Below are 12,992 nucleotides of genomic sequence, written 5' to 3' on the forward strand. Positions count from 1 at the left end.
GATATTTGGTGTGTGGACAAAACAAAACATGGAGTTTTGGGAAACACGATCGACATTTTATGAACCAAACAACGAATCGAATTAATCGAGAAAAAAATCCTGTTTAATGATTATCTGAATAATTATTAATGATATTACAATCACTTTAGCATTGAAAACTGAATATGTGGTCTACCATTATTTCTGTCTGCTTGTATTTTATTCAAATCTTGAAAAGGTACTTCTCCACCTTATGTGAAGCACTTTGAATTGCCTCTGTGTGAGAAAGGTGCCTTAACAAATAAAATGCCTTGTCTACTGTAGTATATTAGCAGACTTTACATATAGTAATACTTTGAAGTGGCACTATCCTTTCAACCATTCATGTAAAATTTTACACACAAAAAATCTTTATTACATCAGTATATTTTTTAAGATATCTATGTCCACACATAATACCATTTAACTTCCTGTCACTGTCTACTCAGAGATTAATAAAACTCCTTTCAGTTGCTTTCAGTGTTCACTTAGGATGGCAGCTTTAGATTATTTGTCTGTAACACCATTGCTGCATGGGACCATTTTCCTTGACAGCAGGACACCCAGTGGTAGAGTTTGGCAGGATGTATGTATCAGCGGTTGTATGTGCATTTACACGTGTTCCGCAACAGCCATGAAGGCTTTTTTACGCAATAATAGGAGAGGAAATACAGAATATATATATTCTAAAATATGCTCCGTTAACCTTTAAAGACCTGAAAAAGAGGGATGCCAGGGCATTCTCAAGTAGTCGTATCTTGTGTTCTTTGCTTTGGAATAGCTTTTTTGTTGTTTCATTGTCTTAATAAAAATTGTCTTTGTGAATGTGGATGATGGTAAATAAACAGTTTCCAGGCAGAGGATGTGCTCCTGGGGGCAGGATTTTGTCTGATCTGTCACTGCAACAGCCAACCACCATGTTGCACCCTTCAACATGCACGTAGAGAGAGGCTGTTACATAATCCTGTGTGTGTGTGTGTGTGTGTGTGTGTGTGTGTGTGTGTGTGTGTGTGTGTGTGTGTGTGTGTGTGTGTGTGTGTGTGTGTGTGTGTGTGTGTGTGTGTGTGTGTGTGTGTGTGTGTGTGTGTGTGTGTGTGTGTGTGTGTGTGTGTGTGTGTTTCACACACACTGTTAGTCCCTTGTATTGTTGACATACAGGAGTGAGAGTTCAGTTTCAGTTATTAATAGCCCCCTACAAGCTTTTTCTCTGATACACCACGTCACTTAGCTCCATGCTCCTTGACCAATCAGCTGTTGGCCTCTTCTGAGCATGCTCTTTGAGGCTTGCATCAACGATGTTGTCATTTGGCCTCACCCCCTCCTCTCCTCCCCTCTCCTCTAACATAAATCTAATGTACACATCGTATTTGTTCTGAATCCAGAAGAACCTCATACTGATTTTTTATTTATTTATTCCCAGCCCCCAACATACTTCACCTCATTGGTGCTAATTTAACCTTTTAAAAAATACCTCTATCATCATCCTTTTTACTAATTTTTTCTTATGATAAAAGGAAAAAAAGGTACCCTCTAGTGTTTCCAATTTCTCTGTCGCTTTCTCCTCTTCCCATATTCATAGCCTGGAACTCATCTGCTCTATTTCCACTTAATGAACAGTGATTCTTTGCCTGTTAAGAGCATGACAGCAGTAACTGTTTCTGTTTCATATTAATTCATAATTTGTTTTCCTGTGATCCTGAAGTGCATTCTACTATTTTTGTCTTCACTTATCTTCTCATTATCCCTGTATGCAAGACGTCAGTAGCATCTGGGAACTACAGTATATGGCAGTTTTTTTCTCCACGTTTTTTCCCTCTTCACTTTCTCAGTCATAATGCTCACTTTGGAAAATATTAGTCAGCAGTTTCCATCTAATTGATCTCATCCTTGACAGGTTTTACATACATGTGCTGAATGCCTTAGTGTAGTTAAAAACCAGGTTAGCTGTACCGCTCAGGCACACTCGCTACTGTAATCCTTAGCTGTGAAGGAGAGGCCCACAGTCCTTGTACCAGGCACTTAACCATTGCAGTGTCAAACAATTTCTATTCAGCATTTCACTTTACATTTGGCAGCAAAGCAAACGTAAAGACTGCAGGTGTTGAATTTCCTCGTTGTGTTTTTCCAGCTTCAATGGGATCCTCTGAATTAATAAACAAATAGGGAAATAAGATAGTAATCAAATGTTCTGATAACATTGATTGCCATGCTCCACATGATATGATAAATGTATTTGACAGGTGTAAACCAAAAGAGTGGGGAATTTGAGTATTACACAAAAAAAATAGTAGTAGTAGACGCTACACGCGCTTTTCTTTGTGCACACTTTGTCATTTCACTCCAACCAGACAAAAATGGCGACTTTATTAATCTGGTTCTGTATAATCTCATTATCTGGCCCTAGCCGCTGTTTACACATTCCCACATTGTGCACCACCTGTCAGTTAACTAGAGAGGGATGAGGGTGTGGAGTGGAGGGGGGTACAGTGGGTGGGTCGTGCCTTATAACCACTTTGTGGCCCTTTCTCTCAATGCTGTTTGCTTCTCTCTGACACAACCATACAGTCATGTTTGTGCAGTATAATAAACAAACTGGATGATACTCTGTTTTTATTGATTCAGAATTTTTGCGAAACTCAAGATGAAACCTATTATACGTTAACATGTTGAATGATTTAGGACGAGTTGGGTATGGTTACTCTTAATTTTCTTGTTGAAGACTTTTTGAATTGTGAGTGTGAATGGTTGTTTCAGTATATAGACTGGACACTTGTCCCCCACCTTTCATCAGATGTAAAACTGCTTGTCATTCCAGAGAATACAGGCTTCAGGCACCTCATTGGCTTCATTTTCAGGACCGGGTGACTACGTACATTTTTATATACAGTCTATATGGTCACGACTGATTTGTGGAAAAAAAAAAGCTAGTCCAGAGAATAGACGGATAAATGTTAAATGTTGGACAAGCGGGACTTCAAAAATAATTATGCTATCCAGGCCAGGAATTTCTTCCACATGGTGATCCATCAAATCTGAACCAAAGTTTTGGAGGATGAATTTAACACATTGCATTGTTGTCCCTAGAGCCGTGCTGCCAGTGAGGCTCAAATGAAACCAGTCCAATTATCTGAGAAAGACATTAAGCCTGCAGTGTTCACGCATTGTCAGAAATCATCATGACTTCAATGTAGCTGCTTAAAATTCTGCTCATAATTTTGCAGCAGAGGTGATTCATGACACTGAGTCAGTGGCATCAGACATTTCAACCCTCACCTATGATGAAGCGTGAAAGAAATTCAGCTAATACAAAATGTAGCTGGATTTCATTTAAATCTTAATCCTTTTTCTCATCTATACAGAAGCTTTGTGTATTTCCATCTTTTTCTGTACCCAGAACTACCTGAACGCTGCATTGTGCAATATAGCCTCCATCCAACTCATCCCTACCAGAGGTTCATCATTCCCTTCACCTGTCACAAGGATGACTCAATACCCTCAATACTATACAACATTACAATACTCTTACTCAATATAGTAGTTACTCTACTCTACTGCACATGTTATACATAAAAAAACTAAAACATTTAAATATTTGAATAATAACCTTATTTCTTTAAAGTTTGTTGAGTTTGTTGAGTCTTAGTTGGTTCCTCAGTTCTTCAATGAATCTCCGTTGGCAATCACCCTAAGTAATGGTGTCTTCTTCAGGCTTAAACCATATCATGTGAAATGAAAGACAGACCTAATCAAAACATTTAGGGGGAGGTGATATAGCTGTTGATGTCTTCCGAAAGGTCAGTGGAATTAAAGGTCGTTATGTAGCCCGTCGCTTTTGTCTCCGTAAGCTCTGAGAAGCACACCCCTCTCTCACCTCTGAGATACAGACTGACGCTAAGCAGAAACTGCACTCTAAGAGGAAAACTAAATAACTATTATTTTCTATTATAAATATTGTCACTTGCTGTCATAAAAGATGTGTTTTGACAAAGTGATGGGAGAATAATTATAGTTCCTATAATCACGACTGGCTCAAAACAATTTTTTTTTACTAAGATAACTAATTTATTTCTATTTATAATGTTTAAATAATATTTTTTTTAGCCACCATTACTTCTTCTTCTTTGAATTGAGGCTAATGTCATGTGGCCTGCATTGTAATTCATACCATAATTAAGTTTTGTGCCCATTTCCTAACACGATTCCCATTTACAATTCAAAACAACCAAATAGCGCGTCGGCCCACTTCTTCTTTCAGAGCAGCCTTTTATTCTGCTCTGTTTTCAGAGCAGCACTTCTACACAACCGAAATTGAAATTGTAATGACCCAGGCCTCCCATTATCTGTGTTGGTGAGGATGAATAGATATTGCCAAAATTGCCAAAAATTGGATAAGCCGCGTCCATCTCTCCTCCCATTATTAAGAAATGAGTACAGCGAGAGGAAGAAAGAATTCAACAAATTACGGTGTTATTCTGTGTCTGTTGTTAAAGTAAGATGTCTATTCAGTCTGTTTACCACTAAAGGAACAGCTGTGTGTGTGTGTGTGTGTGTGTGTGTGTGTGTGTGTGTGTGTGTGTGTGTGTGTGTGTGTGTGTGTGTGTGTGTGTGTGTGTGTGTGTGTGTGTGTGTGTGTGTGTGTGTGTGTGTGTGTGTGTGTGTGTGTGTGTGTGTGTGTGTGTGTGTGTGTGTGTGTGTGTGTGTGTGTGTGTGTGTGTGTGTGTGTGTGTGTGGTGTGTGTGTGTGTGGAAATGGACAATTACCAATGACCTATATGTGTGTTCCTCTTCCTGACAGGTGCTGGAGAAATTCATGTCTCGTCTGGTCCAGAACCGAGTGATGGCTCACCGAGACCTGAGGACGCTCACCAAATACCAGCTCATACTCGCCAGGGACCAGTTTCGTAAAAACCCACCACCGAACGTCAAGGCACGGACTAAAGCTCTGTGAATGATTGGATGGCGTTGAGTGATATATTGTGTGCTACACAGCTTCACATGATACGATACAACAACCTTTCAGCATCACCAGCCAACCAGTTTTAAGATGCGTGGGGCCATGAAAATGACAAAATGTAGTAAAAGGTTATCGGACAAGTAAAAAATAGAAATGCATAGGTTACATCAGTAGGTAATACTGTTGGTTAAATAATGTAAAGTAAAATAATGTAAAGTAAAAAATGTAAATATATATATATACAGTTTCATTCTTTTGCATTCAACCCTGAACAGTTAGTAACAAATACCCTTGGATTTTGATAATTAGTTCTTGTTATCGTCAAAAGTAAAAGTCTTGAACTACTTCTCAAAGTGATTTAAGGAAGTTTTGTTCATTAATTTTGTTAGCGTATAATAATGTCTTGTATTTCATAGTGACAGCATTGTCTAATAGTTGAATTACAATGAATGCTTTTTCTGTCCAATTTTCAATTTTCTGGATAACCATGGCAGCAAAAAGGAAGAATTGAAGTTTTTGTATTTAATGGCCATACATTTGATGATACAATACATGTTATCTAACATCTTAATTGCAAATTATATATCATGCTTTAATGTATTTTCAAATAAAATAGAAGCAGAATAAAGGATGTTATTGCAGCTGATTTACAGTACATGGATACAGCGCCTAACCTGAATATTTAATTCATCCAAAGCCTTTTCATCTAATTCTTAACAGGGTTCTCACAGTTGTGACATGCACTTACGTGTCCTCTTGCTCTCGACAGGGTCCTCAGCAGGGAATGCTCGAGGGAGACTTTGCCCTTTGCATCAGTTTGTACCATGGCTATGAGCTGCTGATGCAGATGGGGCTACGCTCGCTCTTCTTTTACATCCAGGGAATCATGGATGGATCCAGAGGTTGATCACCTTACCTCCGTGCTGACCTCTTGCACTCGGAAGGAGAAAAATGTTTCTTCCTCATATATGCGTGTTTGCACTACTACAGCTGATATCCACTCTTTTATATCCCTTGATTTCTTTTCATCATTGCCACTGCATGCTCATCACCATGTGTTGTTTGCTTCAGAGATGTCCAGGGCGAGGAATGAGTTGCAGAGGACTCCCACCTTCATTGACCTCTACCATGAGATGGAAGCAATGTTTGTGAAGCCATCTGCTGGTACCTGAACACAATTCATATCATATCAATCAAATTTATCACCATTTATCGTTGGATGAGGCTCTCTGATTGTGTAGAAATTTGAATGCCACTTCTCCCCAATCTAGAAACAAAATGCCTCAATTTACAAGGTGCTTTAAAGTATTGCTGGAAATCCACTGCCTCTATTTGACTAACATCCTCTGTGAATGATATTTCTAGGTCCAGATGAGTCATTCATTTACAGTCACCCCAAACTGGAGAAGCTGGAGGGGGTGGTGCTGCAGCACTTCATACTGTCAGCCGAGAGCTCCACAGACAATGATGGTGATTTACTTGTTGTAGCAGTGCTATGCTGTGACTCATTTGTATAGAGTTGATTCTGAATCTATAGTTATTTTCATCTTCTAACTACAGCAAAGAAGATATCTCCTAGCGTTGCTATGCAGCAGTTGTAGCTTTCTTCTTATGTTCTTATGCTTTAAAGACGTTACCTTGGTGTTTTATTGTCTGGTATTTCTAAAATTTCTGGTAAATATATACAGTACTGCAGCGTCCATACAAATGTACAAAGTCCTTCTGAACAAGGGAACTTCCGCGGCATTCACATAACGTTGCGTATGGCATTTTGCAGAAAATCTCATAATTTTTCATGAAGTCATTATCAAGTTCGCTACATATTTTATTCTATGAACCCACGGGGCTATTTGAATGAGGATCTTTGATCTCTTTTGATAATGGTGTGTTTAGATTTGGATTAGGATCAAAGTATAAAGTATTCAGCATCTGAATCAAACGGGCATATTGTAAGTTGAATTGCCGAAAGAAATTAGCTGTTTTTCTTTTTTTCCCCCCCTGTGTAATTATTTTCCTGGTTCAGCTCTTGGGGCAGAAAGCACACGCGTGATGATCTTCTCATCTTTCCGGGAAAGCGTACAGGAGATCGCAGACATGTTAAACCGCCATGCACCGATGATCAGGGTCATGACCTTTATGGGCCAAGCCTCGGCTGGAAAGGGGGTCAAAGGCTTCACCCAAAAGGAACAGCTGGAGGTAGAGTATACTATGGTGGTGGATGTGGTTTTAGCTGTAGCCATTATGCAATGATAAAAGATACCATAATATTTTCCAGGAGAATAAATAAGATTCTTACTATTTAGCTGATTTCAAAAAATATTTTCATTTCAACTAGAATTTTCCCAGTTGTTTTGTAGTGAGAAAGATTAGTATAATTTTCAACCTAGTCTACCGCTCAGTTTGACACTGCTACTGTACCATGTACCATGTCAAACTGCCGGTCCACTTCCAGGCAGCACAGTTTCTCTCTGCAGCCAGTCTGTGCCACTTCCTCTGAGTAAATAACGCAGGACTGGTTATTACATGTAAATGTACATTGTACTAAAAAATAGACCAGACACTTTGTGCATTATTAAAAGCGCTGCTGTCTTTTAGGTGGTGCACAGGTTCCGTCAGGGAGGCTTCAACACACTGGTGTCCACCTGTGTGGGGGAAGAGGGGCTGGACATCGGAGAGGTGGACCTCATTGTTTGCTTCGATGCACAGAAGAGCCCCATCCGCCTCGTGCAGCGGATGGGACGTACTGGACGTAAGCGGCAGGGACGCATCGTTGTCATCCTGGCAGAGGGGCGTGAGGAGAGAGTGAGTGTTTTTGTAGTGACTTGCATTAACAAAAGCTCAATTGACCCTGGATTAAAAGTTTGGTGCATTAAACAGTTCACCAAAACTACCCCTTAATGTTCTGTTTTCCCTAAGACCTACAACCAGAGCCAGAGCAACAAGCGCAGTGTGTACAAGTCTATCACCGGCAACACATGCGGGTTTCACATGTATCCCAACAGTCCCCGCATGCTTCCGGAGGGGGTGAATCCCACCCTGCATAAGATGCACATTACTTGTGGCCAGTTTGACCACCGGGAAAGCGGCAGGGGGTCTGTCGGGGGTAGACGGTCCCACTCTGAGAGACGGACCTCACTCACCCACCCTCAAAACCTGAGTAAGGGGCAAGGCAGGAGTATACAGTATTTGTGTTATTCAAAATGGTGATAGAGAAAAAAGAAGTTGCCTTGATTGGAGAAGCCTGACATTGGTTTCTGTGTGTGTGTGTGTGTGTGCGTGTGTGCGTGTGTGCGTGTGTGCGTGTGTGCGTGTGTGTGTGTGTGTGTGTGTGTGTGTGTGTGTGTGTAATGTGATAGTTCGGCAGGGCAGGGCCACAAGGGATGGGTTCCTGTGCAGTACAGAATATTCCCTGTGGGCGTCCACCATGAGGCTGGAGGAGAATGAAGCTCATCCGACCCTGAAGCAGTCAAACTTCATGTCCATAGAGAGTGATCTACCGCCTCAGGTTTTTTTCTTTCTTTCATTTTGTCACTTTTTTTCTTGGAGGTGTAAAAAGTCGGGAGGACTATGAAGATAAAGCTGTTGTAAGATCATTTTAAAGCAGGGATATCCATCCATACAATAAAATCCTGCATACTTAATGTTTTATGCAGTAGTGTTTTAAAATGAAATAATGAAAGACAGCATGTTTGCCCCAAAGACCTTAGAAAATCATACAAAACTTATACAAAAGATACATTTTCCCTAGATTTGAGGTTTCCACTTGTTGCCCATTTTGGCAGTTATTGGACCGATTGGTTAATAGTCAAGCTACATACACTTTTCATGAAAAACATGTTTGAGATTGTGATTTAAATAATGCAATAGAAGCAGGAAAATTAACTAATGACAACATAACCGTTGAGGGGAAAAAGTGACTTTTAATGGTTTGGAGTTTGTTTTTCACACACTACACAGCATCTCAAGGAAATTGTACTTTGGTGCCAGTTCTCAGACATGCATGGAGGCTGGTACTGAATTTTGCCATTAACTCACTTTGCAAAAATCTCCTGCCCAAGGTCGGAAAATTAAATGTGGAAAAGTCAGGGGTTTGAAAAATAGAATATCTTCAAGACTCCTGCTCCAGTCTAGTCTGTGTACTATGCCACTATTTTACCAATACCAAATTTTTTGTCATTTGATGTCCTAGGGGGAGGAACTTAACAAAACGGGACCCCCGTCCAGAGTGCTGTCTCTGTGGGAATGGAGGCACTGGCAGCACAAAGTGCTGCCCACCCACATTGTTGATCATTCCCTCCGTTGTCACCACTTCACGACGGTGATGGCGCTCATAGACGGCATGAGAGAGGAAAATGAGGTGAGAAGAGGACCAGCTAGTTTATGTGTGATCACATTCTTTCATATTATTACCGTGAGCATCAAGGCAGAAATTAATGAATTCGGACTGTGTGGCATGAAGGAAAATATCTGGTCTCGAGTCTTGAATGCGTCATCAGGTTAATGCGTTAACCAGATGACCATGTAACCACTAATGAAGGGTGTAGATCAGTTAAACAAAGTTGTCTGGTGTTTGCCGAATGTTTTTTACAAAATGGCTTCAATCATTTTCCAAACCCCCTGCTTTGTTTCATGAAAGAAAGAAAGGAGTCTATGTTTACGTAAGGGAAAACCAAACTTAATAAACTCACTAGGCTAAAAGTCAGCTGAGGTGCATGTGAAAATATGATTGTGGTCTGTGTTGAGTTACTACATTCATCATTTTGACCTGGAAGGCAAATTCCTGGCATGAAAAAAGGGCTCCATGGCGGAATTGTGGTATTGGTGAAAGGGAAAAAAAAATGGAATTTATATTCAGTGAGGGTGCATCCAGGCTGATACTCCTCTAGTCTTCTGCTCTTAAATTAGATAGAACAAGAAACAAAACATCTCTTTTCAACACAGGGCTAGAAAAAGTGAAGAACTGCTTTATATTATGTATTAATCATATTTTTTTTTCATCAAACTCATGATCACCATTCAATCATTCATTCTTCTTCATTTTATAGAGATGTTAACTCTGGTTAACACTCTCTGGTGACCTAATAGCAGCTTGGTTCGTGGTCTCAGTTTAGTTGATTGCAATCTTGTGTTTGTGGGTGCTTGTATGGTTTAGTTATATCAGCACGGTCATCAGATCTACTAGAACTGTGATGCAACTCTGTTGCTATGGCGTGGTTTGATAATCAATATCTGACAGGTAATTGAACCACTAGCCCTCCTTGTCTCACCATCTGCTATTTCACAAGACTGTGTCATCGATAAGACCCCTGAATTTGTCCAAATCCTTGAAATTGGGTCAGAGATTATGGTAACACTGACTATTGGCTGAACTCACGAGTGGGTTTTTATTACTTTTTTTTTTTTCTTTCCCCACCGCGGGTCTGGACCACACTAGGGAAGGAGGGATTAGCTCACCTTTAAAAACAAAACAGGATTAGACGGCAAGGTCAAAGCCAACATCTCATGAATTGAGGTCATTAATCAACAAGTGAACAAAACGGTTCTTGTATTCAAACATCTGATTGTACATGATAAAACAACAGTTATTTCTGACAGTGAAAAAAACACAAACAATACGCTGCAGAACACAGAAGTGCATAAACCTGAATCGTTAGGCAGTGCAGAGGCCAGGCTTGTTTTATGGCAGCGAGATGCTGTGAATACGATTATTGTCATCTGCAGTTGTTCGGGTGAATACTGTTCATAAATCATGTACCAGGCAGTTTATCTATTTAAGCAGGGAGTTGCATTCTAGCTTCATTTGACCTACAGTACACACCTGTACACAATTTTCTAAATGTATCTTCATAATATGAATATGAATATGAATATGATATAGTGACAGAGTTTGCTGTAGTTTGAGGAAAATAGCTCAAATTATATTTAGATATACCCATATCTCACAATGTTGAGGAATCCTCAAAATGTTTTATTTTACAGGTCCATTGTTTCCTAATAATTTCTCAAAAGTTTCCTGAAAAGAACCATGTAGTAACATGGGTCTAATTATGTTCTTTTAGTTGAAGTAAAACTAGTGGTGTTTACTATTCAAGACTTGTAGATGAATTATGATGAAAGAAATTGCTCCATTTTCCACCCAGTAAATATTACAAATTTATTTTTGAAAACTTTATTCTTCATTTATGCTGACTTGTAAGTTGGTTTGTAGACATATTTTACATGCATAGCTGACCTGCTATCCTTTGTACCAAATGACATGTCTCTTTCCAGGAATTAATTTTATTTGGGGTTATTATTTGGAAATGAACTGGAATGTAAAACTTACCCAACTCTAATTTGAAATACATGAATTTGTAACTGCAACATAAAATTATGTTCTTTTCCCCTCTAAATTCGTGGCCTAACATTTCTTCAGACTTTATTTGTATTGCACTTTTCATCAAACAATGTAACACAAAAGTGCCGTCCAAAATAAAAGCAATAAAAACAATGATAACAATAAATAACCCCCCATCTACCCCCTATCTCACGCACAGAGCAAAACAATAATAACAGGAACTGAGGAGATGCCATTGTGAGTCTCTTCAATTTGCAATGAGGAAATACCAAAGGCAAGTAAACAAAGAAAGATAAAACATTAAAAAGAGATAGAGAAAAAGATAAAATAATAAAGACAAGAAAAACAAATGGGACTGAAAATGAAAACCTTGGAAGAGGTAAGTACTTTACTTTTTCCAGGCAAAGGTCCCTTTTATTTTAATCTTTGTGTATTTCAGTATGTTTTTTTCACAACCAACCAATTTTTTTCACCTTAATTACTAAAGAAGTTAAAGTGCCTAAATGCAAATTTGTCTTAACCTGCATTGTCTTGTTGTTTCCCTTAAATTTGACAAATTAAAAATCTTACTAAAAACACACTCATTCTTAACCTTGGTTTGATGAACATTAACTCTCCATTTAGTGCTGATGACGGAAAACTCTGCCCCTGCTATGTCCTATATTTGTCTGTATTATTCTGTCACAGATAACACAGCTTACTCGGTGGGCCTAAATTTACTCAGAGGCCTCACAACCTTTTTCCCTCCACAAACATCAGTGAGGGTACAAAGACTAATAAATATTTGTCTTTTGAATCTTGCACAGACACACACACACACACGTCCTCCTCCACCTAATAGCCCTGCACCCCCGAGGCCATTTTCCTCATTTAAGGCCATTCTCTGTCTGCAAAGATTCAAAAACCACGCCGTGTTTTTCATTGTGCTGGCGCTTTCGCTGTCTGATGAGGAGGCACATGGCAGGCCAGCCGCCTCTTGTGATTATGTAACGATTCTCTGAACTGTTACATAAAGCCAGGAAGCTGGAAGTGGGTCAGGCTGTAATGACCTAGATGCATGTGGTGCTGGGCTGAAGAGGGGTGTGCCGGAGATCAAAAAACAGTAAAAGATGGAAGAAGACAAATACAAAATTATTTGAAGTGAATTAATAAAGATTGCAAAGGTCTAGGGTTTGCATTTTCAATTAGATTGTGCTTGAGCTGTTTATAGCAACAGACAAGATATCGCAGCTTTAAGTACATTCCTGCTTTTATACGTCTCACAAAAATGACGTTTTGTTGCATTTTTGTTGCAAGTTGTTGTGTCTCATGTTTCGTTCTTGCTTAAATGTTGACATCCGAGCTTGTTGAAGTTGCGTCACTGGTGTTGCATCTCTACAATCACTTTCCAAACACCAAGTCCATAGTTTTCATGCGCACTCAATGCTCTCTTACAGAGAGGGGGCCGGTGTTGAGCCACGGTCGGCCTGCTGTTGAGAATTGTATACATGTAAAAAAAAACTTCATGGATGTTTTAATGGGACACCGACGCAGGTGAGACTTTTATCCAGGTGCTGATGGTAAGAGAGATAGAGCGAAATCTTTTGTGCTGCGTAAAAAAAATTAAGTATCATTTTGGCGAGACAAATAGTATACACATTATATATTTAGTAGCATGTACACAACGTGCGCAGGATTTGCATTT

General features: G+C 39.5%; 1 protein-coding gene across 2 annotated transcripts in view; it reads left to right on the forward strand.

Annotated features, from left to right (window-relative positions):
* fancm (FA complementation group M) overlaps positions 1–12,992 on the forward strand; it is a 38,271-nt gene that overhangs the window by 15,207 nt on the left and 10,072 nt on the right. For both annotated transcript variants that reach the window (XM_047337567.1, XM_047337568.1), the window contains exons 5-13: positions 4,813–4,944; positions 5,741–5,873; positions 6,043–6,135; positions 6,337–6,441; positions 6,995–7,167; positions 7,567–7,773; positions 7,888–8,128; positions 8,328–8,476; positions 9,161–9,328. In XM_047337567.1, the coding sequence (XP_047193523.1) occupies positions 4,813–4,944; positions 5,741–5,873; positions 6,043–6,135; positions 6,337–6,441; positions 6,995–7,167; positions 7,567–7,773; positions 7,888–8,128; positions 8,328–8,476; positions 9,161–9,328 (1,401 nt within the window). The remainder of the gene's footprint in view (positions 1–4,812; positions 4,945–5,740; positions 5,874–6,042; positions 6,136–6,336; positions 6,442–6,994; positions 7,168–7,566; positions 7,774–7,887; positions 8,129–8,327; positions 8,477–9,160; positions 9,329–12,992) is intronic.

This window comes from Scophthalmus maximus, chromosome 15, assembly GCF_022379125.1.
Source record: "Scophthalmus maximus strain ysfricsl-2021 chromosome 15, ASM2237912v1, whole genome shotgun sequence".
In the NCBI taxonomy this organism is placed as follows: Eukaryota; Metazoa; Chordata; class Actinopteri; order Pleuronectiformes; family Scophthalmidae; genus Scophthalmus; species Scophthalmus maximus.